This window comes from Necator americanus, chromosome X (assembly GCF_031761385.1).
Source record: "Necator americanus strain Aroian chromosome X, whole genome shotgun sequence".
In the NCBI taxonomy this organism is placed as follows: Eukaryota; Metazoa; Nematoda; class Chromadorea; order Rhabditida; family Ancylostomatidae; genus Necator; species Necator americanus.
This window is the reverse complement of record NC_087376.1, coordinates 25,025,465-25,051,008: the sequence shown is the minus strand read 5'-3', so window position 1 is coordinate 25,051,008 and position 25,544 is coordinate 25,025,465. Positions and strand designations below refer to the sequence as shown.

The following is a 25,544-nucleotide window of genomic DNA, read 5'->3' as shown; positions in this document are numbered from 1 at the left end:
CCTGGCGAAACCACTAATGCAGATAACGACTTCAAAGAAATTACCATAATGGAGCACAGTCAAAACATGAGGTGCAATCCTTTCGCTTGGCAAGCTTACGCATTACAAAATAGCCGCTAGAAGCGGTACTATTTGGAATCCAAGACTTTGGAGCAACCATCGTACTCGCCGGGTTCAGATATTCTCGGTTATATCCCACAGGAAAAACAATCTTGTTTCACATGAGCAAAAATGCTAGTGGCTCTTACTTAGATTGAAAAAGTTCAGTTCTATTTGTGATATGCCTAGCCAAAATGGAAGAAAACAGACCTAGATTTTTTTATATAGTCCCAGGAATATTCGTGAATAGCTTGTGACTTTGATTGAATGAATAGCATAAGAAAGACAAAAAAGCTGTGGTTTTTATGTATGTATGTATGTATGTATGTATGTATGTATGTATGTATGTATGTATGTATGTATGTATGTATGTATGTATGTATGTATGTATGTATGTATGTATGTATGTATGTATGTATGTATGTATGTATGTATGTATGTATGTATGTATGTATGTATGTATGTATGTATGTATGTATGTATGTATGTATGTATGTATGTATGTATGTATGTATGTATGTATGTATGTATGTATGTATGTATGTATGTATGTATGTATGTATGTATGTATGTATGTATGTATGTATGTATGTATGTATGTATGTATGTATGTATGTATGTATGTATGTATGTATGTATGTATGTATGTATGTATGTATGTATGTATGTATGTATGTATGTATGTATGTATGTATGTATGTATGTATGTATGTATGTATGTATGTATGTATGTATGTATGTATGTATGTATGTATGTATGTATGTATGTATGTATGTATGTATGTATGTATGTATGTATGTATGTATGTATGTATGTATGTATGTATGTATGTATGTATGTATGTATGTATGTATGTATGTATGTATGTATGTATGTATGTATGTATGTATGTATGTATGTATGTATGTATGTATGTATGTATGTATGTATGTATGTATGTATGTATGTATGTATGTATGTATGTATGTATGTATGTATGTATGTATGTATGTATGTATGTATGTATGTATGTATGTATGTATGTATGTATGTATGTATGTATGTATGTATGTATGTATGTATGTATGTATGTATGTATGTATGTATGTATGTATGTATGTATGTATGTATGTATGTATGTATGTATGTATGTATGTATGTATGTATGTATGTATGTATGTATGTATGTATGTATGTATGTATGTATGTATGTATGTATGTATGTATGTATGTATGTATGTATGTATGTATGTATGTATGTATGTATGTATGTATGTATGTATGTATGTATGTATGTATGTATGTATGTATGTATGTATGTATGTATGTATGTATGTATGTATGTATGTATGTATGTATGTATGTATGTATGTATGTATGTATGTATGTATGTATGTATGTATGTATGTATGTATGTATGTATGTATGTATGTATGTATGTATGTATGTATGTATGTATGTATGTATGTATGTATGTATGTATGTATGTATGTATGTATGTATGTATGTATGTATGTATGTATGTATGTATGTATGTATGTATGTATGTATGTATGTATGTATGTATGTATGTATGTATGTATGTATGTATGTATGTATGTATGTATGTATGTATGTATGTATGTATGTATGTATGTATGTATGTATGTATGTATGTATGTATGTATGTATGTATGTATGTATGTATGTATGTATGTATGTATGTATGTATGTATGTATGTATGTATGTATGTATGTATGTATGTATGTATGTATGTATGTATGTATGTATGTATGTATGTATGTATGTATGTATGTATGTATGTATGTATGTATGTATGTATGTATGTATGTATGTATGTATGTATGTATGTATGTATGTATGTATGTATGTATGTATGTATGTATGTATGTATGTATGTATGTATGTATGTATGTATGTATGTATGTATGTATGTATGTATGTATGTATGTATGTATGTATGTATGTATGTATGTATGTATGTATGTATGTATGGTATCGAACAATCGCCGTGCACCTGACAGGCGAGCGCTCTACCTTTTCACCATTGTCCAAGTCAATGTTGTCATGTATGTTGGCTTTAATAAGGCAAATTAGTTTCTCTCATATGTTAGTGAGGATAAATAAAATTTTATGCATACTGTACATGAATGTTTACTTTCAAATCTGCAAAGCAGTGCGAGTGATTAGTTCTTCGATTATAAAGACAGGTCGAAAGATGTGTTCGACTAATTAGTAGGCTTCCAGAACATTTAGGCATTATAGGACACTTCCAGAACAGCACCTGGATCGGCACTACTGTGGAAAGGCAATGGAAGCAGGAAAATGTGGAAGAAGTGCAAGAGATTGAAATATTTATTCCTGCATTTCCATCTTACCACTATATATTTTCTAGACTTTACTTTTCCTGGCGATTTTGTCCCAGGTTTTACTGATGCTACCTATATAAAAATATAAATTATGGCTTTGGTTCCAAATAAAGAATTTAAAAAAAAGGTTTTAATAAATATAACAATGTTAGAGAACTCAATTTAAACATGGCAAGAAAAGAAAGATCGAATGCGAAACTTTTTTTAAACGTTTGATCTTAGCATTACCTGAACAGAAAGGTCTAGAATTGATCGCATCCATAAGATCAACTGTGGATAAATGAGGAGGCGAAAGGCATGCTTAGTATTGTGCAACGCTCACCATTCTTCCATTAGAACGCTTTTATCTTTTTTCAACGCTCTGCAAAGAGTTCGTTCATTCGTTTGCTAATTTTTCCTATCACCTATGTCTACTCCGTTCCATATGTCTTTTTTACAATATCACAAAGATACTACTTCATTTACTTTTTTTTCCATTTTAAAACTGCTCAGATTATTATATGTGATGTGCTGAACCATAGCCATTGCACCTGATAGGCGAGTACTCTACCACTGCACCATTGCCCAGAGTTATTCCTTAATGTAAATGTGTTGGCCTTGATAAGGTCCGTTTGTTTCTGTCATATGTTAGTGAGGGTAAAAAAAAACTTTCATGTTAATGTATACTTCTATATTTGCAAACTATCATGCTACATAATAACGGGCTTATTCTGTCGCATGTGCGCGTCTGTGCATGTGTGTGTCCCAGTCAAGAGTCAGGAATGGTACACCGATGCCAAAAACCTTTAAAGTGGAGGAGAGGCGGGTTCCACTGCGTCGGATTGGTGCGCGGGAGCTCCAACGCGATAGAATGGTTTCTATGGTTTCTTCGCATATATATTTCTCAGCATGTCTCCCTGAAGCTGCTAAAATCTTCTCTTCAAAAAGAAGAAACACATGTGCGAACAACTGCTGAAATACAACGCATAGTAGTCAACAGTTTACGCGATCTGACGTAGAAGGCCACTTTTATCACTACGATAGCGATATTCATGTCATTTCATGTTAGCATCATTCTCTCCTAATAGTTGAGAATAGAAGAAACTCATACTTCGAATAATGTTTCCAAATTGTGGAGGTTTGAGAGAAACATAGATGTAAAATCAAGTTTGATTGTACTCTAAATATAGAACTGACGCGTGTTAGGAAAAACCATAAAATCTTTCAACTATGCTTAAATTTTCGGGCAAAAATTGAAGAACGCATTAATAGGAAAAACAATTCTAATTTTACAAAAAACATATCGTTACTCTTATTTTTTATTGATCGGTGAAGGCGAGCGAAGCGAAGCGAACACCAAAAAAAAACCTGAAGGCTGGTTATATAATAAGCACATTCTAAAAACAACAGAATTGTTCTGATTTTCCCCAAAATTACCAAAGCAAGTACAACACCGCTACTAACTTGTGTCCCAAAATCCGTCGCCGACGGATTAATCCGTCGCAAACCGTCGGAATTCTTGGAAGTGGTCAAAATTAAATTTTGAAAATACCATTCGAAAGCAAATGAGTTGTTGATTTCAAATATACTTCGAGAATTTTCTTTTGACAAATGTGTGGCCTAAAAGCGAGCAAAGTTTCCTCAAGCCCCGTTAATTACTTTCACACCTCCGCAATCCTTCCATTGGCATATCCCGCGGATACATCTCCATGGAAGGAAGGGGTGTTCATAGGATTTCCGCTTATTTCTCGAAATTGGACAAAATGTTCATTGCATCCGTAATCAGGAGGTTATTTAGAGCATTTTGGTACCCCAAATCATATGTTGGTTCGAAATTTCCATTCTCTTTAAAAATTCACGAAAGTGCTCCATCGAAGATTAATAAAAAGCCATACTTTTCAAGCTGTGAAAAATCTTCCTGGAAATTTTTCACTAAACGACTTGTACTTGACAATAGTTCATACTGTAAGCTTCTAGCTTTGAAAATGTCTAGTTTTTCCAGTGTCAAACTTACAAAATTACTCTATGTCGTTAGTTGGTCCAATATTTGAACAGCTGTCAACGGCCTAGAATGAACGCTTAAGTCTCGCGATTCGGTACTTGCCTAGAACTCTCCTTCCTTTATGAGAAGTGAATTAGGCGCTAACATTGGATGACAGCTGGTCGTGGTTTTCGAGTGACCAAACTGGAGGAAATTTCGTCTGTTTTCACAGAACTGAAATTTTTGCAGACTATGAATTTCTTCAGTACCTCAAATAGCTTGTTCTTCTCACAAAAAGGCGCTCTTCTGAATGATGTTGAGTTCACTTTCATTTACAAACTTCAAAATCTCAACACTGAGTCCGCCCTCTTATAGAGCAGGCGATATTCTATAGCTGGAATGGTTATCGCGGAACAGGCATGGTCTGCCAGGCATCTCACACCTTCGATAGGTGACTCCTTTGGCGGTTCGGCGTCACAGAGAGACAATAATGTTTGAACATAAATGAACAGTGACAACAATTCTACACACTTCTTAGTCATCGGAACCATACAGCTTCTTCAATTTCACAAGCTTTCGGAAAGAAATACAAACAAACGAAACAAACCTCCTGAAAAAGACAGACATGTAACAAATTAAGACGTCTTATGGAGGAAAAAACCGTAACTTCTTAAATTTTTAATTTTTCCGTGTCTTGCAGTTTAATTCGAATAATATTCACTTCTTCCTTTTCTTCCCTCTCCTCTTCTTTTTATTTATTGGTTTAGTTTCGTCAGTCATTTTCCTTCCTAGCCGTTTCAAATTATCACTGCTGTTTCAATAAGTAAGAACTGTGTAGAATTGTTGTCACTGTTCATTTATGTTCAAACATTATTGTCTCTCTGTGACGCCGAACCGCCAAAGGAGTCACCTATCGAAGGTGTGAGATGCCTGGCAGACCGTGCCTGTTCCGCGATAACCATTCCAGCTATAGAATATCGCCTACTCTATAAGGGGGCGGACTCAGTGTTGAGATTTTGAAGTTTGTAAATGAAAGTGAACTCAACATCATTCAGAAGAGCGCCTTTTTGTGAGAAGAACAAGCTATTTGAGGTACTGAAGAAATTCATAGTCTGCAAAAATTTCAGTTTTGTGAAAACAGACGAAATTTCCTCCAGTTTGGTCACTCGAAAACCATGACCAGCTGTCATCCAATGTTAGCGCCTAATTCAATTCTCGTAAAGGAAGGAAAGTTCTAGGCAAGTACCAAATCGCGAGACTTAAGCGTTCATTGTAAGCTGTTGACAGCTGTTCAAAAATTGGACCAAATAACGAAATAGAGTAATGTTGTAAGTTTGACACTGGAAAAACTAGACATTTTCAAAGCTAGAAGCTTACAGTATGAACTATTGTCAAGTACAAACTGTTTGCTGAAAAATTTCCGAGAAGATTTTTTACAGCTTTGAAATTGTGACGTTTTATTAATCTTCGATGGAGCACTTTCGTGAATTTCTGAAGAGAATGGAAATTTTGGACCAACGTATGATGTGGAGTACCAAAATGCTCTAAATAACCTCCTGATTACGGATGCAATGAACATTTTGTCCAATTTCGAGAAATAAGCGCAGATCCTATGCACACCCTTTCCATGGAGATGTATCCGCGAGATATGCCAATGGCAGGATTGTGGAGGTGTGAAAGTAATTAACGGGGCTTGAGGAAACTTTGCCCGCTTTTAGGCCACACATTTGTCAAAAGAAAATTCTCGAAGTATATTTGAAATCAACAACTCATTTGCTTTCGAATGGTATTTTCAAAATTTAATTTTGACCACTTCCAAGAATTCCGACGGTTTGCGACGGATTAATCCGTCGGCGACGGATTTTAGGACACAAGTTAGTAGCGGTGTTGTACATTAGGTTATGGAAGCAGATGAAAATCTTGAAAATGAAAAAGAAAATGGAAACTTTCAGAAACGTAAGCGAATTTTCATACGAGTCCATTCTTTGCTCCAAAATATGTTGTAAATGATAGAGAGACCTGAAGCAGTCTAAAATTCTTTGATGATTTCTCTCGTACACTACATATAATGAAGCGGAAGGACTTTCAATACTCGGATATAACACATCGTTTTTTCTGTTCGTAGCGACGTCTGCATAAGTAGATCTGTGGTCACTTTTTTTATATCAACCCAAAAAAAAAAACGATAGTAGAAGAGGTGGGTGTTCTAAATTTCATAAATATACCAAAAGGTTAAGTATCCGTCAATCCTAAAAGCAAAAGAGGCCCTCACAGACTTTTTCATTTGGTTTCTTCCTTAGGTGCTAACATTTTGCGGCCGGTTGATTAGCTGCGCTTGAATGTGAACGTTGAATTTGCATATACCCTACATAGCCTGGCAACGGCTGCATTATTGCTGTACATCGCTAATGGAACATATAACGTCTCTTGTTCGATTCACAGTGGTTCCTCTTCAACTCTTTTTCTATATAGTATTCTGATAAAATTAGTGGCTGGTAACGATATCTTTGCAGAAACTTTGCACTATGCCGGCCATGTTTCTTAAAATCTCATTTTTCTGCTGCATTTCCACTTCTTCACGTTGTAACAGAATATTTCTTTCAATAAGTAATAAGTCACAGCAATTAGATCAAAAAATAGATAAGATCAGAATCTGAACTAGTAATTTATAACGCTGCTTAATAGCTCCTGATAAGATTTCTAGAGCAATTATTGTTGGCTGCTGCAGGTTCAGCTAGTATTTTTTTCTTTAATGTGGATGGAAAAAGGTTTTTCAAAAAAAAAAACTATAAAAAGGGGGAAAAAAAATTTTTTTTTTTTTCAAACCCACACAGGGGGCCCAAAGACACTTTTTTTTTTTATAAAAAAAAAAAAAAAAAATTTTAAAAAATTTATTTAAAAAAAAAAAAAAAAAAAAAAAAAAAATTTCTTTTTTTGTTTGATGGCGGGAGAAAAAAAACCCCACCCATTTTTCGTCCGAAAAAAAAAAAAACAAACCCCTGTGTGTTGGGAGGAAAAAATATAAGCAATACCCCAAAAAAAAAAAAAAAAAAAAAAAAAAAAAAAAAAAAAAAAAAAAAAAAAAAAAAAAAAAAAAAAAAAAAAAGGCGAAGTTGTGCTAATACATGTCAAACAAGAGCTATCACAAGTGGGCCACGCCCACAACTAGTTCAGTTGTACTGAGGTCGCGATAAGTGACCATCATCGGTAAGTGTTGCGACTCGGGGTTCGGTCTCGGCTAGAGAGGCTCTCTCCGATGGTCAGCGAACCTGCCCCTGCTTTCCCTCTATGTTCCTAGACGTTTCCCGCCTTTGGCCTTGAGCCGCTTGTCTTTCAGTAGCCATCTCATGCTCCAGCACGGCTACATTGCATGTTTATTAACTTCTCTATTATGACATTCTACGTTATCTTGAAGGGAGGGGAAATCATATGGATACTACTAAGCTGGGGGAAAAGATATTCGTGGACCATGCCTGCTAGCGCCGGCCGCGTGCCACCAAGGCGTTACGCGACGGCGTGGCACTCCATGCCTTGTTGTGATCCTTCCTTACTTTCCTTTCCAAGATGTTACATCCCTTTCCCGTCACGTGTCTTGCACGTGCGTATTACTTCTTCATCATGATGCACAACAAAGCACCACTTCACAAACGCGAAGCGAATACAACGGAGCAATGCGTTAGCGTATACCGAGCCTACTGCGATATCGATTCAAACCGAAACAGAAAGAAAACGAAGCAAGAGAACGAACAGAAGGCTGGCAAACCGGCTCCCTTATATAGCCTGGGCTCGAGTGGGCGGAGCTCCGCGGGAGACGGCAACCAATGGCAAAGTACGCTGGTGAGAGCGCGCGCCTTTGGCTACCGAGCGCGGTTAGCAATGCTCCCGGCCAGGCTTTGATCGTGAGGAGCGATGCGAGTCGCGACACTCCCCACGAGCACAAAGAATGGCATGGGCAACACCGATGGTAACGGCGTAGCATTGAGGAGCTAGGACATGGATCCTTTTAGCCTACGTTTATAATGTTCCATATGCTTTCCCACTACAGGCGGTACATCTACTAATCAAATGCTATCACTACTACCAAGTAAATAAGTAAGCAAAGCATAAACATAATAAGGCAATAAAACTAAAGATTAAATACAAAAGGTTAAATACAAGGGTTAAATATGTGCGTAATAAAATAAATACAAAGAGTGAATAAAACGTAAAAGACATGCAAAGCTTCAAGGTTACCAAGTGGTTAAATGCACACTAAAAGAGCAACTAACTATATACAATATGTACAAGGCGCAAGAAAGACAAGAGGACTTCGCCTCAATCCAGCAGGGATGAACAAGTCATCCTGCACATACACATGGGGATTCCATTCCCTCATATAACTCGTTCAGACGGCTAACTGGTGTTTTACCATACTCACGCCAATCTTTTAATCTCCAGAGCTATAACACAAAGATAAGCGAAGTATAGCGTTAGGCGATAATCAGAACAAAGTTACTGAGGTAACACTTTCGGCAATCAATGCGAATCCTGATCGTAATGCTCGTCAATCTTGCTAAACGTCCAAATCGGGTATTCGTCTAAGTCGGGTATTTATCTAAATCAGGTATTAGTCTACGTTTAAGTCTTAGTCAGCCTTCGATTTAATAGCGATATCCTCCCCTCGAAGGGGATGATGATGGCGAACGAGAAGGTTGTCTAAAACTTCGACGTCGCGGGTAATCATGCGGTCTTCTGCAAATCCGACCTGGAGGTGGACGTTGGTAAGTCCGTCTGGCGATTTCTTGATAGAACTGCCTTGCGGGCATGCCGACATCCGACTCAACATACGGATTATCAACACAGAAAGCCGGATGATGGCCAGGCATACGGCAGTAAGCGCAATTGTCGACACGAATGCAATTACCGAAGTGATCGCGAAGGCAATTAGAACAAATGCGATAATCTTCTGCCATATACACTCGCTCCGACAAAGTCCTATAATTTGGGCATTCCGCACTCCAATGTGTATTACCCAGACAAAATGCACAAGGTGGTCTGTGCCATGGTCCTCGGCGTGATGGACTTTGGCGTTCGGAATGCACACTACATGATCTGACTGAGGGCGGATCTCGTGAATGTGCCCTAGCACGGTCCAGAGATTCCCTGGCTCTAAACTGCGGTTCATCCTGACTAGTGCCTTCGCCGAAATGCGAACGATTGGACGGTAGTCCAGCCTCCCCCCGGAACGAGGATGGGGATGGGGACCTAGGTTTTGCGCGTAAGGGACGAGGTATGGATGAACTTTGTTTAGATAAGGCTGATTCTTTTGAGGGCTCCGTGGACTTAGCCGATGGTGAATTTGGCTGCTGTTCTTTCTTACCTGCTTCCGTCGCTACTCTGATGTCTTGATGAGGCTTCTGAGAAGAAATAGAACGGCGAAAGTCTGCTAACGTAGGATCCGAAGTTCTCGCGAGCTTAGTCACTACACTAGGCGCTCTAGAGGCGGTAGGCGCTACGGTCGCATTACTGTCCCCAGAGGATTCGGAAGTACTTTCCTTACCCAATGAGGGATCTACAGATGACGCGGCTGTTAACCTACGCGCTGACACGTCTTCTGTGGGCGTCCATAACGCTGCGTTCTTAGTTGCCTTAGGTTGTTCTTGCGCGGCTGCGGGCTTCTTCGTCACGCCTTGAGTCACACTGGGCTCAGTTGGCGTTAAAGCCTGCGAGGCAGCAGTGACTGCTACGGACGGTTTCGCTACCGATTCGGATCTCGCGGGTGGTGGTGGTGAAGCAGAACTTGTTGCTGATCTACCATGTTCCCTAACTGCCTCCGGAAGAAGCGGTCCTTCGCGTTCTACAACTTGCAGGTATTCTGAAGTCACAGTTGTGCGCAGGGCCTTTTCGAAATTGGATTGCCACCAACGCAGTGATTGCGTATACGTTTCTGGTGTTGTGGGTAGGTTACTTGTTTGAGGTGGAACAAGCAAACGTTGATAGTCTTCGTCCAGCGGAGTAGTGTAACGATGCTGATGATACAGCACGTGCATCAACTGGAACGCTTCCAGAGTGCGTATTAATCGAGTAGCATGTGCCGAAATGGCTGCTGAACTCATCAGCGCTTCTCGAAGTACGTCCTCTGTAACGTGGAAGACTTCTAACGTGGCGCGCATATAATCTTGATCGCCTGCAGGACTTAAAAAACGAGGCAGCATTAGTTCTTGAAGCAAATCGCGCTGAACTGTGATTGCAGTGATGAAGTGTTGCAACTCATGGATCCAAGTCATGAGAACAGTATAGCGGATTTGATGCGCGGGCTTGCAAACGATTAAGGTACCTACATTCTGAAACGCTAAAATGGCGGAATCACAAATGCTCTTCAGCTGTCGCAAATAGTGGACTATTCGTCCAACCTGCTCTCGTTCCACTTCCGGAGTCATTTCTACCTCCGGAGGGTTTTCTACCAAGGATGGAATCTGCGACCTGATGGAGTTGGTTCGCGCTATATACTCATACACTACGCGTAATTGATGCGCAGTTAATTCCTCTACAGTATGCGGTATAATGTAAGAAGCAGCATGTTCAGTAACCGTTAATGTTGGAAAAAAGTAATGCGCATAAGGATTCGCCTTGAGGGGTACGTCTTTCCCTGCGGCGTTTGACCTTTCGTGGGCTTCTCTCCGCTGTCGCTCTATTGTCGCGATGATCTCTCTCAATTCCAGTTCGTTAGAAGCTGAAATGAGGTTACGACGCGCTTCTTCTTGCGCGAGCGACATTATCCTCCGTTTGACGTCTGGCGTCATAGATGTTAACACGGTGGACTTTACGCCTGATGGAGGACTCGCCGGTGTTTGAGTGGTCGTTTGCTTATGCGTAAACTTTACGGGTGACTTAGATGCTGCTTGCGCTGCGCACTGCGCGCTGTCTAACGCGATAGAGGTGGTAAATTGCGCTAAAGACGATGATGGAATATTAGGCGCGTGCGAAAGAGGAGAATGAGTATAGGTAGAAGAGACAAGAACAGATGGAACAGATTGCGATGTGACGACGGCGATAGGCTCTTCATGGCTTTCACAACTCGACGCTGAAAGAACATGGGGATCATTCACTTGATCATTCTTTTCTACAGTCTTCAAATCTCTTTAGTCTTGGGCGATGCGCGACTTTACTAGCAAACAAGATAGCGATGTCGCGCAATAAGATGTTGTGATAAAGACTAAGATTTGTAGGCGGTAGAAACGAATAAGAAGTTATGGATGAAGCTCAACTTTACGTTTTAGACTGCGATTCGCAGAATATACAAAAGAGCCAAAAAGGGGTAAACTATAGCTTCATGCATAGCTTCCTAGCAAGAATGGACAACAAAGTAGTTGAACGGTAAGACATAATACGGCCAAAGAAGAATATATTATCCTTCGTACCTGTTGTTGACGATTGCGCGTATACATCCTGCTGTTGGCGACTCAGTTGGCCTTTCTTCTGCTTGCCCTCAGATTGGGCATACGGCGGAATATCTTCGCGATCAGTCATAGTAATATAGCTCAGTGGGTTATCGCCAAATACGAATGAATATTGAATAGCTAATGTCACTGTAAGTGTATGGTTAACTACTACTACGGTTATAAACTACGATTAACTACGATAGACTACAATAGAATAATATAACTAAGTGATAAAGAGACTAGACAGTAAGCAGTAAGCAAAGCAAAGCAGGAGAGAAAAAGAAAGCAAGAAAGCAAAGCAAAAAAAAAGAAGGAAAAAAGCAAGAAAGAAAGATAAAGGAAAACAAAGTAAGAAGACGTGATAGAACTTAAAGGCAAAATAGAAACTTACAAATAAGCGAAATACAAATGAAAATTTTACGTATTGTTTTATCACGCCTTATAAAAACTATGAGAAACAAGAAGGATATGCGCTATTGCGCATTAAGAAAGAGAGTGAAAAAGAAAAATATAAGATATAGCGATAGAAAACAAGAAAGAGAGAGAGTGTGAGAGAAAGAACGAATGCGTGTGTTACCACGCATAATAAAGAGAGAAAGGGTGTTACGAGATGTTCACTGACGCCGTACAGATCTTAGACGCTGACTATTAACGACGCCTCTGGTTACAAATAGTACTACGGTATCTCGCGATAGGATCCACAAGGATGCTACCTTTAAGGTTCAACCGTAGAGCAGAAAATCGCGAACATGACGCAACAACCATAAAGAGAGATAGAAGAGAGAATGAAAAAGATAAATGAGAAAGAAGGAAATGCTTACTTTTACTGCTAGAGGTAGATAATTACGCTAATAAAGCACTTACAATGCGATAGCTAGGGTGACGATGACCTTTTAACTACCTTTGACGGCTGAACGAAATTAGGTGTCAATGACTGTATGGTGTAATTGATCGAATTGACATCCTCTATCGTGACCCCCAAAGGGTTAGGATATTCAATTGAGCCATATACTACTACTACTTCAGATGTTCCTGCTTGCTCTGATCCGGATATTCCGTCTTTAATGGCTTGTATTAAAAGGGCCAATCCTTTGAAATATCTGTAACGTCCTCAATTATATTAGATGTTGACTGCTGTTCGTAGGTCTGGCAATAATCTCTCCGTGCTGATGACGCTGCACGGTATCTGTCACGCTGATCTTCTAAGTGACGATCTGCCGAAACCCTACTAGCGCGTAACTGAGGATGATAGGACTTCTGAGGAAATTGAGCGTAGGTGGAATCACTCATGACCCTAACTTTTTCGTCTTTTCGCCTGATGGTGTCGGCGCCTACTATAATGGGATTATCCCATACCGCTGCATCGTAACCTGACAAGTCTCGAACAGATCTTTCTGTACCGTTGCGTTGTCTGCCCACACTGACGTCCTGAGTGGGCTCAACTACAGATGTTAATAGTTCCTTCGTGCGGTCACGAGATCCTGACATAATAGGACCGAATCTCGTATTAGATAGTATAAGACCCGAACGAAGGCGGTAACTTTTTTGAGCATCGATAACCTGCCAATAGTAATCAATTCCGATTAGAACATCAATCTGCACGTGACCTTTTCCAGGAGCTTATTCATAACTGAAGTCTCCTTCGAACGGAACAGTAGTGATGTTATCGATAGTCCAAGGTTGAATTAGGACTGATTCGTCATACTGATCCTTAAGTATAAGGTCAACTTGTACAGCATCTTCTAAAGACCGATGTCCTCCGAAAGTGATCGTGGTGACGTTCTTACAACAGCGAAAGGGTAAACCCAATTCCAAAGCCAAGGTTTCACGTATGAAACTGGACTGAGAACCGCTATCCAAAAGGACTGTAAGGAATTGTTCAGTGCCAGTCATACGGCTCACAGTAGGGATAGAGATTACCATCAAACGAGGAATATGTTGAGGTGGTGGTTGTTGATGCATTGATGAGTATGACGGCAATGGGCCCTTTACCGAACTTGAGGTGGAATAACGAGGCTCATCTCTGCATCGAGCAATATTCCTGCCTGATGCGGTAGTCTCATGATGTTTGAACGAAAGGACAGAATCCTGAGTGGTAGGAGAGGAATTCCGATGGTGTTCTGCGAACTCCACGCGTCTCGGATATGGTGATCCTTTCCTTCGCCTATATGGTGACGCTGGCGATTCACTCCGATTTCTGTCTGACCAGTATGAAGGACGAGATTCTCGTGACGACTCTCGAGATGGATATTCATAAGTACGTCTTGGCGTCTCGTTCCTACGAGGACTGCGACTATGGTAGAAATGTCTACGCGAACTTCGACGACGTAACGAAATCCTTCCTTGCACGCAAAGAGAAGGATGATGTTCTTGCGAGCAACTAGGACATCGAGGAGCCGAACACTCTGCGCTCCAATGACCGGGTCGCAAACATTTCCAACAAAGTCGTAAACCTCTGACGACATCTCGGCGTTCCTGCGGAGTTTGTACCTCTGTACAGTATTCAGGTGCGTGCCCCCGTCTACGACAAAAGGGACAAAGAGGCTCTACAGGAGACTGGTAACGTTGCCTCACAGATGGACGTGAGGATCGGGTAAAACTGGGACTTAATGAGCGCGGACTTCGCTGCTCAGGTGAAGAACAAGGGCTAACACGGCTTCTGCCAGATGGTGTTCTATACGATGGCTGATAATCCGTGTAGCGAGATGGAGATCTTGGTCTCCCTGAGCATCTGATTGGAGAATGTGAACTTGGATGGTTCGAAAAAGCGATGGAACAAGGAGGATCTTTTATTGGATCAGTATCTTCTATCATTTCGAGCTGTTGCACGACTGTGTCGAGGGCCTCCAACAATTCTTCCACTGTCCAAATAGGATCTCCCTTCTTCTTCAGTTCACCAACTTTCTCCCGTGTGCGCTTAGGGAACTTAGAGAGGATGATTTTAGTAGTTCCCGTCGATCCTGAGTCTTCATTCAGATTCTTCATCTGCAACCAAGTAGCTTTGATGGAACACAGCTTCGATCTTTGGGCGATTACTGAATCTGAAGAACTACTCATCTCGATTAAACTGTCCCAGAGTCTGCTTCGTAGGATTTCTGGTCGATTGTAGGTGTTCAGGATGATGCGAACTGCGTCTTCGTAGTTTTCCGCGGTGGGTTTAAAGCTAGCGATGAGATTGGCTGCATTGCCTTTCAAATGTGTTTTTAGATATAAAAACTTAACGGCTGGCGGAACACTGGTGTTGTTGTGAACCGTAACCGAAAAGAGTTCCCAAAATGCAGGAAATGCGTCAAGCTCACCGCTAAAATCCGGAAGTTCGAATGCCGGAAGCTTCAGATGTTGTTCGGCGTTGGATAGGGTATATTGATTTAGATTCCCAGTTAAAAGGTTGTTTCCCGGGGCTGATTGTTGTTGAGATTGAGCTAAAGGAAGAATACTAAGAGCGTGGGGATTGGTTGAAGGGGTATTGTTCCCAGGCTGCAGTTGCTGCGGAGCTCCAGCAGTACTTGCAGAGGTTGGGGGATCGAGCGAAGTAGATGTATTGGGACCTGGTGGACTATCCTCAATACCTTCCGAGTGAGTGTGTCCACCCAACGGAGCGTCTACTATCGAACGATGGGACGAATTAGAATATTGTTGTGAGGAAACTAACTGTTGTACTAAAGAAGGATGAGAAGAGGATCCAACAACGGAAAAAGCATCATAAACACAAGGAGTAAAACGCGAAATAACTTCAGATGGCGGTAGAAGCTTGAGAGCGACTTCCAAACGATCATGAAGAACGCTCGCTTCCTCTATTGCCTGATTCATCTCATTGGTTTCCCAGTGAGACTGGAAGGACTCGAGGAGCGGTAGTTCTCCCTGCTCGTCCGGATGCCACAGGCGGTTATCCTCGGTCAAAAGGCGTTCCACAATCCAGGCGCAATAGATTTCCAGAAGGTTAGGGCAAGATGTTATCAGCTGTGGAGGCGGATGCACTAAAGCAAGTATTAGGGAGTAGCATTAAATAGGCTGTCTTCCCAAAGCACTACCCTTGCTACTAGACATGGTCAGTTCCCTCTATGTCTTTCCAAAGGCGTTAGAGGGGGGTGAACTGAGTTACCCGGTACAATATTCCCTTGATCGAGAAGTTTCCCGGGATACCTAGTACCATGTACAAAAGCGTGGGAGGTAACTAGGTCGCCTAAGACACGCGTGTGACACCCATACTTGGATCCGTGAGCTAGTAGTTGGCAAGTTGCCACAGTCTTACCGACTATTCGCTCAGTATGTGTGCCCCAAGATCTTCTGCCTTAGCCAGTCTCTGTAGTAGGTGTGAATGCTTCTTACAACGTGGGGTCTCGCTTAGTACTATTATGTAGACGTCTAACTCCCGCCTATAATGCCTTTCCAGCTCTTCCGTCTGAAGGGGGTACTCCCTGCTACTGCCGATACATAGCCCCTATTAGTCGAGACGTGGTAGAGATGAGGGTCGATTCACTCATGTGTAGAGAGTCCCACTCACCTCTCCACACATGGGCCCGATGCACCATGTTGCGACTCGGGGTTCGGTCTCGGCTAGAGAGGCTCTCTCCGATGGTCAGCGAACCTGCCCCTGCTTTCCCTCTATGTTCCTAGACGTTTCCCGCCTTTGGCCTTGGGCCGCTTGTCTTTCAGTAGCCATCTCATGCTCCAGCACGGCTACATTGCATGTTTATTAACTTCTCTATTATGACATTCTACGTTATCTTGAAGGGAGGGGAAATCATATGGATACTACTAAGTTGGGGGAAAAGATATTCGTGGACCATGCCTGCTAGCGCCGGCCGCGTGCCACCAAGGCGTTACGCGACGGCGTGGCACTCCCTGCCTTGTTGTGATCCTTCCTTACTTTCCTTTCCAAGATGTTACATCCCTTTCCCGTCACGTGTCTTGCACGTGCGTATTACTTCTTCATCATGATGCGCAACAAAGCACCACTTCACAAACGCGAGGCGAATACAACGGAGCAATGCGTTAGCGTATACCGAGCCTACTGCGAAATCGATTCAAACCGAAACAGAAAGAAAACGAAGCAAGAGAACGAACAGAAGGCTGGCAAACCGGCTCCCTTATATAGCCTGGGCTCGAGTGGGCGGAGCTCCGCGGGAGACGGCAACCAATGGCAAAGTACGCTGGTGAGAGCGCGCGCCTTTGGCTACCGAGCGCGGTTAGCAATGCTCCCGGCCAGGCTTTGATCGTGAGGAGCGATGCGAGTCGCGACAGTAAGACGATACTGCGCCGCGAGGAGAGGCAGGAAACCACATTTACAACTTAACGTTGGATATACATACAAGGAATTTAATTATCAATGATATTTCATCTTAAAGGTTTGAACTTTCTTCTTTTCCTCGGCGAGCCGCATCAGTGCCATGATGACGAGCTGGGGTTGATTGGTTGGCCTTGATGGCGGTTGCTGGATGGCGATCACGTTGTCTGGTTGGTGGCTGGCTGGCGGCGATGTTGATGGCCGCGATCTTTCTGATTCCTGTGGAGCGCTTCGCAGGCTGCTGGGACCTCCCGTTGTGGCAATGTAAGGAATTGTAGCAGAGGCCACAATTTCTACGCTTCACCTCGCAGACGTTTCTGTGCGTTTTTTCAACTTTCAGACAACAGAGACATAAGCCCAGCTTGTTAGAAAAGCAACACTTCCAATGGCAATTTTGCTCCCTCAGTATGTTGCGGCGAATGCTTTGATTCGTGACCGTTCGACATTGCATTGATACATGATTATTCTTATGAAAAAAACAAACAGTTACAATCTTTGATGGGATCACCTTGCTGATATGTTTGTGGTCAAGTCTGCTTTCGATATAGCCCTTTGCACCGAGCTCTGTTTTTAAGAGATTTATGAGGTCATCAACTGTTTGCCGGTCTTGTGATTGACTGGCCAGTATTCCGATTTTGTCAAATGCTGCAGAGCAGTTGTAGGCGGAATTATTCGCCATTCTCATGTTGACCAATTTTTTGACTATCTGTGAGCTGCGATTAACCATTCATAATTCTCAGGAATGAGTTTTATGCCTATGATGGCAGTTTGTACCCTTCCTTTTAAACTCTCCTTGAGTAAAAGTATTTTTTCCATGAAGTTCAATTCTTCACTGTTATGAACGAAGGCTTCGATAGGTTGACCCATCTCAGCATCGCTTTTGTTGTCCCACTAGTGGTTGTGGACACTGATCAATTTCTTCATTCTTTTCATTTTCTCCGTTGTTGTTATCGTCTTTTTGGAGCTTTATGAATATGCATCCCTAGCTGATTTCGATGTTCTTACGCATAATTTTTTGTTCCATCAAGGTGCGGTGTTAACATGAAAAATTGTTGACCTCAGCTATTGCTGATTGTAGCTGTGACTCCCCCTCGATCTGCTCAATTTTAGTCATCAAATTCATCCTTCCGCACTTGTTTTTACAAATCTTATACTCGTCTCTGACTTCAATATATAGATCCTGGAAGTTTTCCCTTTTGTCTTACGCTACTTTGCAATAGTGTTCTGGCTGATCGGCATTTCTGTTATGCCTCTTCGTCTACTATTGGATACTCTAGTTGTGTAGTGTATTCCCTGTACTAAAGGATACTAACGTTTTCGGCGTCGTTGCGCTAAGAACTATTGGCGTTCTGTATAAATGCAGTACCATTTCTTCCTTTGTGCACGTGCGATGCGATAAACTTCGCTTGACCTAATGTAACTTCGAAAGAGGTCTAATCAGCTGTTTGTTAGCAGTGATCTACGTTCCAGTTACGTTTGTAAGGGAACGACTTTTAGCCAAATTACTAGGATAAATCTGATGTGATTCACTATTCTTTGACTTGATCGTTTAAGTTGCTCAATTAGCTAGTCTCTCCAGGGGTCAAGATATCACTCATTGACGCGGGAGATGTGACTTCAGTTTGAGAGCCGATGCACCAAAATGTGTGGGGTGCGAAGATGCTTGGAATCTTGGCCCGTATCGTTGCAATGGATAGTAAGTGGTTCAGTGAATCTTTATTGCTACAGATTTTCTGTTGCTACTGCACAGTACCAACGAAGGTGATGTTATGCTAATACATATCAAGAAAGAGTTAGTAGAAGCAGAAGACGTCCACAACTACTTGAGTTGCAGTGAGGTTACTACAGTGACCATCATTGGTATGACGATAACGGGATTGCCCCTCATAATTTTGATTTCCTGGGCTTATGCAGTAGCGTCTTTGATCTTCGATCGTTGACGTAGGGCTAATTTGGAATCTCCTCTTTCACTTTTGTGAAACGGAAAACTCCTAGCACAAAGCTCTGAAGTGAATGTTTTATGACCACATCTTCCTCCTTTTTGAGAAACGTCTATTTTTCCGAAGGGTAGTCCAAAACAGGAGGAACGGTGATGATGAATAGGTGAGCACGAAGCCAGATGTTCTTGGTCTTCTGCTCTACATCCTTGTTGTTCTTGTATGCCCTCCTAACTGCGTTTCCTCCTGCGCAGCTCGAAGATCCGGTCGTTCATAAAGTTAATTTTCCTACCGTGATATACACAACTGATATATATATATATATATATATATATATATATATATATATATATATATATAAACCAGCCTAAACTCCGGCTAAAGCCGGACTTCAGGCTTTTTTCGGTGTTCGCTTCGCTCGTCTTCACCGATCAATAAAAAATAACAATAGCCACATTTTTTGTAAAATTAGAGTTGTTTTCTTTCTGTCAACACTTTCTTCAATTTTTTTTGCCCGAAAATTTGAGCATAGATGAAGGGTTTCATGGTTTTTCTCTAAACGCTCAGTTCTATATTTGGAGAGCAATCCAGCTTAATTTTACATCTATGTTTCTCTCAAACATCCAGAACTTGGAAACATTATTCGAAGTATGAGTCTCCTCCGTTCTCAACTATTAGCAAAGAATGATGTGCTAACATGGAAAGACATGAATATCACTATCGTAGTGATAAAAATAACGTTCTACGTCAGATCGCGTAAACTGTTGACTATGTATTGTACTATGTATTGTATTTGATCAGCCGTTCGCACGCCTGTTTCCTCTTTTTGAAGAAAGGATGTTAGCAGCATGAGGCTCCCGCGCACCAATTCGATGCAGTGGAACTCGTCTCTCCCCACTCTATAGCTTTCTGGCTCCGGGGCACGAATTCGCCGCCGTAGGTCCCGTCTCAATCAATTTTACCGCGTTAAGGCACCAGCGCAGCAAACCGACGACATAGTATCCGTCTCCCTCTATTTTTGGAATTTCTTGACTGAGACACACACATACACAGACGCACACGCTCGCCTATCAGGTGCATGGCGATGGTTCGGCACCTCACCGGTGCAGTTTTGCATCATTATGGAGTATTTTCGTGACACACAGACAAACACACACATACACACACGGACTAAGCGCGTTATTATATAGCATGATATATATATATATATATATATATATATATATATACCAGTCTGAATGTCCGGCTAAAGTCGGACTTCAGACTTTCTGTGGTGTTCGCTTCGCTTCTCCCCACTGATCAACGAAAGTTAATGACATCTTATTATCCTCTGAAATTAGACTTGTGCTGTTCTAACAACTCTTTCATCCTCTTATCCTCTTTTTTTAGGAATAAAAGCGAAAGTTTTATAGTTTTCTTTCTAAAAGCGTCAGTTCTACCTTTGGAGATCATTCAAACTTCAGCATCAAACACTCCGTCGATCCCAATATAATGTAGACACAATTCGAAAGTATTACTCGAAGTATGGGGTTTTCTCTTGTTTTCCCCAACAGTTATCGCAGAATTATGTTTTTACATGAAATGACGTGGACGGCATCATCGTAGTGACAAAGATAACGTTCCATCTCAGATCATAACAACAGCTTGCTACTATTTAAACAGCAGTTCGCATGCATGTTTCCGCTTTCTTAAGAGGTGATGTCACCATCCTGAGGAAAACGTGCAAAGAGGTAGACGCAGGGAGATCTTGTAGAGGTAAAACACGGCCAGAGGGGCTACGGATATGAAACAGTTGCAACATCACATAACTTTTGCAACAGCCACACGAACTTACTGCGTGATACCAAACAGGGCACACTAATTCCACACCACTGGCCCCGTCGCACCCCTTTTTATTGCTACCTGACGCCGACGCACAACTATGACGCCAAGGGACCCGTCCCACCCCTCCTTATAGCTATAGGTGTCTGGCGCCAGTGGACCCGTCGCACCACCTCCTATAGGTGTCTGGCGCCGGTGGACCCGTCGCACCCCATATTATGGCTCTCTAGCGGCGGTGGACCCTGTCGCACCCCCTTTTTCGAATTTCGTGGCACACTGACAAACACATATATATATATATATATATATATATATATATACGGACTAAGCTTGTTATTATATATCATGATTATCATATCCATTAAGATTGAATGAAGCTTGAGAATCTTATCCGTTCTTCACGAATGTCTTGTCCAGGCTCGTTCTTTTTACACGTTCCATCAAATCAGACCGCCACTCGCTTCACCTGACTTGATGTTATGAAAACGATGTCATCAGCGAAGCGATGATGTTATTACTCCTGGCCGTAAACATTCATTCCCGTGTTAATCCATTCCAATCCTCGAATCGCGTTCTCAAGAGTGGTACTGAATATTTTTGGTGCGACTGGGTCTCCCTGTCGAATCCTTCCCTTCATTTCGCATTGTGGCCATGTTTTCATACAACTCACGCAGTATCTTTATCTAGAACGCTTTGATTGCCCAAAGCTCTTCCATTACTGCTTTCGTCTTGACTTAATGAAAGATCTCCTTCAAGTCGATGAAAGTAAGACACAGCGGCGTCTTGTACTCCTGCGATATTTCTATGTTGTGTATGTAGTAAGTCGTGCAGGAACAGTTTTCTCGATCTTGTTTAGGATTACCTTCGTGAATGGCTTGTAGATGACACACAATAAGCAGGTTGGGCGATATTTACCCCTGTCACGTGTGTCAACCTTCTCATACAACAGTATCGCTTTGCGGCCATTTCATTTTTTTTCATTGCTTGATAACGTTGTATTCCGACAGACAACGAGTGAAGGACCTCACTAGAATGCAGATGATGACTGGTGGTAGGTTCTCCAGATGTTCAGACTTGATTCTGCCAGGACAGGATGAGATTCGACTCTTCACCAACATGATGGCATGTCAAACTTTGGAAGGGAGCAATTCTGAGATGACATATCTATCTTTCCTCAGGTGGTGAGAAGGCGAGTGGACGTGACTATCAAAGAGATTAGGGTAAAAGCCGTGAATGGCCTTCTCCATCGCCTTTTTCGATGCTGCAATTGTCCCATTTGGGTTCTAGAGGGCGGTAATTTTTTTGTTTCACTATTGCCGATGTTTTCGCTGGCGTAGCGGATGCTCTTGTTCACCACCACTAGTTCAGTACCTTCCTTTTATCGCTTCTATGCAAAGATCAACGTGCTCGAACGTGTTTATACTTGCATGCACCTCGTGTAGCTTTACGCTGACGTATTAGCTCAATAGTTTCACGACACAGGAGTTACTCCTTGGTTCTAACACTCTCGGTTTTTCTCGTGCAGTTGTGAAGATATTTTGAGCGGCCGTGTCGTGTTCGTCGTCGATGTTGTCAATTGCGGCAAGTGTCAGAAGCGGCTAACTGAAGAGGTTCCAATCCATACTGGTCCAGGTTGAATGAGGCGAGGTCCGATCCCGTCTAGAACTTTGCTATAACAGCGACATCCGTCAACAAAAGCCTTTTACTGACGATGATGTGTTCAATTTCATTACGGTGCCCTCGATCAGACGATCCCCACGTCCAACGTAGAAAGAAGGATTTTCGAAATCACGAGTTTTCATGTACGGTCACGTACGGTACAGTGTACCTTAGCGCCATGATAAACTCCGAAACCCTCAACACCTGTTGGTGCCATTGTAGGTTGTGCATCCGATGTGAAGCTCCTCAGAGGTTCTTTCCGGGGCCGATTGTGGCGTTGAAACCACCAACAATGACCTCATAGAAGGTATAGTTTTCTCTGTAAAATTAAGTTAAGTCTATGTCCATATAAAAGGCTTTCACTTAGCCTTTATCGTAACTTGAGTTGGAGCGTAAACAAAGAAGGTATTTAAAGCTGGAGTTGATCCACTTCTCATCTGTAAGTATCAGAATTGGTTTGCCAGTTATTCCAAAAGTAGATGCTCTTCTCATTCGCATTAGAGAACACGTCGATCTCACTTCTTCTTTCTTTACTTCTTTACTCCTGCATGAAATACTTTATTTCCATGAAACGTGTTATCACGCAGTCATAGATAGATTTGTATTTCCTACTAATTACCCTAATTGAAAGCACTTACCTGTGATTAAATACTTTCCCCCTAATCATACTGAGTCCAGCTTCTCTAAGAATTGATCCAACGGGATCTAGTAATTCTTCAGTTGATCAAATACTTTATTTCCATATAATGTGCTATCATGCAGGCATGAATATAATTGTGCTTCTTTCTTGTTAAATTAGTTAAAAGCACTTTTTAAATACATTAACCTTGATCATCGAGACTTCCGCTGTTCTGCGAATTGATCTCTGCTGGTTTTACTCTACGGTGCGGGCCGTCAGGTCCCTATAGAAAACCCTGTCATTCATAATTGTGGTAAGTGGTGATATGTTGCGTTACCATTTTGACCAAATGAAGTAAGCACTACCCGATGTGTTCATCATTGAGTACTTTTATCGTTTGAATATTTTCTGTAGGTGATGAGGGGCTTAAGATGGTAAATTACTTATAACTTCAACTTTTCCAGGCTCTGACAAAAGCGATAACACCGAAACCTTAGCTGTTAATAAAGATCGTTACTAATATTGCTACAGCTGAAGAAAATCAATATAAAAGCTACAAAGTCATCTCCTAATTCGCTACTCTTTACTTTCTTTACTGCTATAGTTCTTGGAATTGATCAAGCGGTTCTTCCTTTCGCCTGCGAAAGTTGCTCCGTCTTTACTTCTTTCGCGATGGACACGAGCGGTCTGAAATTCTCTTTGATGTTCAACCCGGCACCGCTGAACCGTTGGGGACCCAAACATTCTATCAAACACAGTTACTACTGAATACTTTATTTCTAAGAAATGCACTATGTTTAATAATGCATAATATATTACATTATTACAACATATAATTTATTTGTCAATATATTGCACAAGGCAACTCTAAATAGTTATACGATACCAAGTGTGTCTAGATAAATGGGTCTCAAATAAGAGGGTGAGAAATCGGGATAGTCTCGAAAGCGTCTAATGGTTCGCATGATTACATACACACGACAACAATGGATGACAGAAGGCACAGCATACGATTTCAAAGGAAACATGAGAAAGAGGAAGGACGTTGAAGTTATAATATCGTAGCGTAGTGGAATGGATTAGATGACAAAATTTACATCTGCAACATCAAAAAAAACATAGTAGGAGTGATTACGCAACGTACATGCCAGCATCTAAGAGGCTATCAATTTAATATATAAACCAGAGAAATCACAAAAAAAGAAAAAACTAACATGCCAGATACTGGAGAATTCAGATGAAGTAAAAACCAAAACCAGAAAATATTATTTTGCATGCCGTAAGTACCAGCAGGCTGTCTGCACTATGCACAACAAGCCATATGTTCGACGCCTAATCTGAGCGGAACTTTCGCAAAGTGCGCCTGTCGCTTGGTGATTCAGACCACAGGGAACTTGCATAGGCATCATTAAGAACAGTTTTTGAGGTGCCCTCATCCCCAACTCCCTCTTCCACGACTTAAGAAAGAGACAATAAATTGCATCAGAGATATACGTAGTAAAAGACCAGATGTAGCAAATGTCGAATAATCCTAAAGTGGTACTTCAATATCAAAATTCAAAGCTCCGTAATTTCGCGCCCAGCTAGCGGCTGCATTCACAGCAGATTTTCACGTGAACGTGGGAGGAGCACGTCTTCTCCCTCTATTACCTAGTCGGAGCATCTGTGCATCAGGTTTCTGGGCAGTTCCAAGTCCATCAGGACGAAACGCGTCGTCTTCGGAAACACTGTCGATAACAATAATTGTTAGTCTTCCTCTACAAACACCGACGAAGCAGGAACAATACAAGAACACAAGAGGGTTCCAAAAAGATTCATCAGTTTCAATCAGACCTCTCACCTAGACCTCAATTTACACTGAGCAATTAACCAGTTCATAGAGAGCAGCGTCATTTTATAGAATGTCATATCTGTGTAATTTGTGCCTTCACCTCCAAAATGGAATGCTTTTCCTCAACGCTTATATTTTAGAAGAACTTTTGCGACTGTAGCCGATGATTCAAGCATTTTAAATCACGAGAGACAATACTATTCAAGGAATCACGTTTTTAAAGGTACCTAATTCTACAAATTTCCGCTTGTAGGTAGCTGATGCCAGATATATGAGGAGCGGCCCTTTTCTGACATATTTTCAAAGGATTTCGTTCCTTTTTATGCTAGGAGTACCAAAAGGTACTAGTAAAATGACACAAATAGCTATACTAGATAGGAACAATAAACAAGCGTAGAGAAATCGCAGGCAAACCAAAGCATTTGCGGGTGTTGTGGAGTTTTAGTCAACTTCACCTTACGGACGATAGTCTATACCATCCTTCATCGGCACATGAATTTGGCAGACAATATCGCCGCCTGAATAGGATATGGATAGAGACCGCAAAATCAGTAGGCTTA

The 25,544-nt window shown here is 41.4% G+C and overlaps 2 protein-coding genes across 4 annotated transcripts; both read right to left on the bottom strand.

The window, feature by feature from the left end:
• Positions 1–9,049: 9,049 nt before the first annotated feature.
• RB195_025393 (uncharacterized protein) lies at positions 9,050–25,046 on the bottom strand (the record flags this gene model as incomplete). Of its 3 annotated transcripts, XM_064213512.1 has the most annotated exons (5): positions 9,050–11,472; positions 11,810–11,977; positions 13,462–15,807; positions 24,804–24,910; positions 24,994–25,046. In XM_064213512.1, the coding sequence occupies 5 exons, from the start codon at positions 25,044–25,046 to the stop codon at positions 9,050–9,052; spliced, it is 5,097 nt and encodes a 1,698-aa protein (XP_064069393.1). The 3 variants fall into 3 exon arrangements, with proteins under 3 accessions (XP_064069393.1, XP_064069396.1, XP_064069394.1); XM_064213514.1 differs by lacking the exons at positions 13,462–15,807; positions 24,804–24,910; positions 24,994–25,046 and having other exon boundaries at positions 11,810–11,918; XM_064213513.1 differs by lacking the exons at positions 9,050–11,472; positions 11,810–11,977; positions 24,804–24,910; positions 24,994–25,046 and adding an exon at positions 15,862–15,877 and having other exon boundaries at positions 13,451–15,807.
• On the bottom strand, positions 12,905–13,318 carry RB195_025394 (uncharacterized protein; the record flags this gene model as incomplete). The annotated part of the gene is made up of 1 exon (XM_064213515.1): positions 12,905–13,318. The coding sequence occupies one exon, from the start codon at positions 13,316–13,318 to the stop codon at positions 12,905–12,907; it is 414 nt and encodes a 137-aa protein (XP_064069395.1).
• Positions 25,047–25,544: the final 498 nt, after the last annotated feature.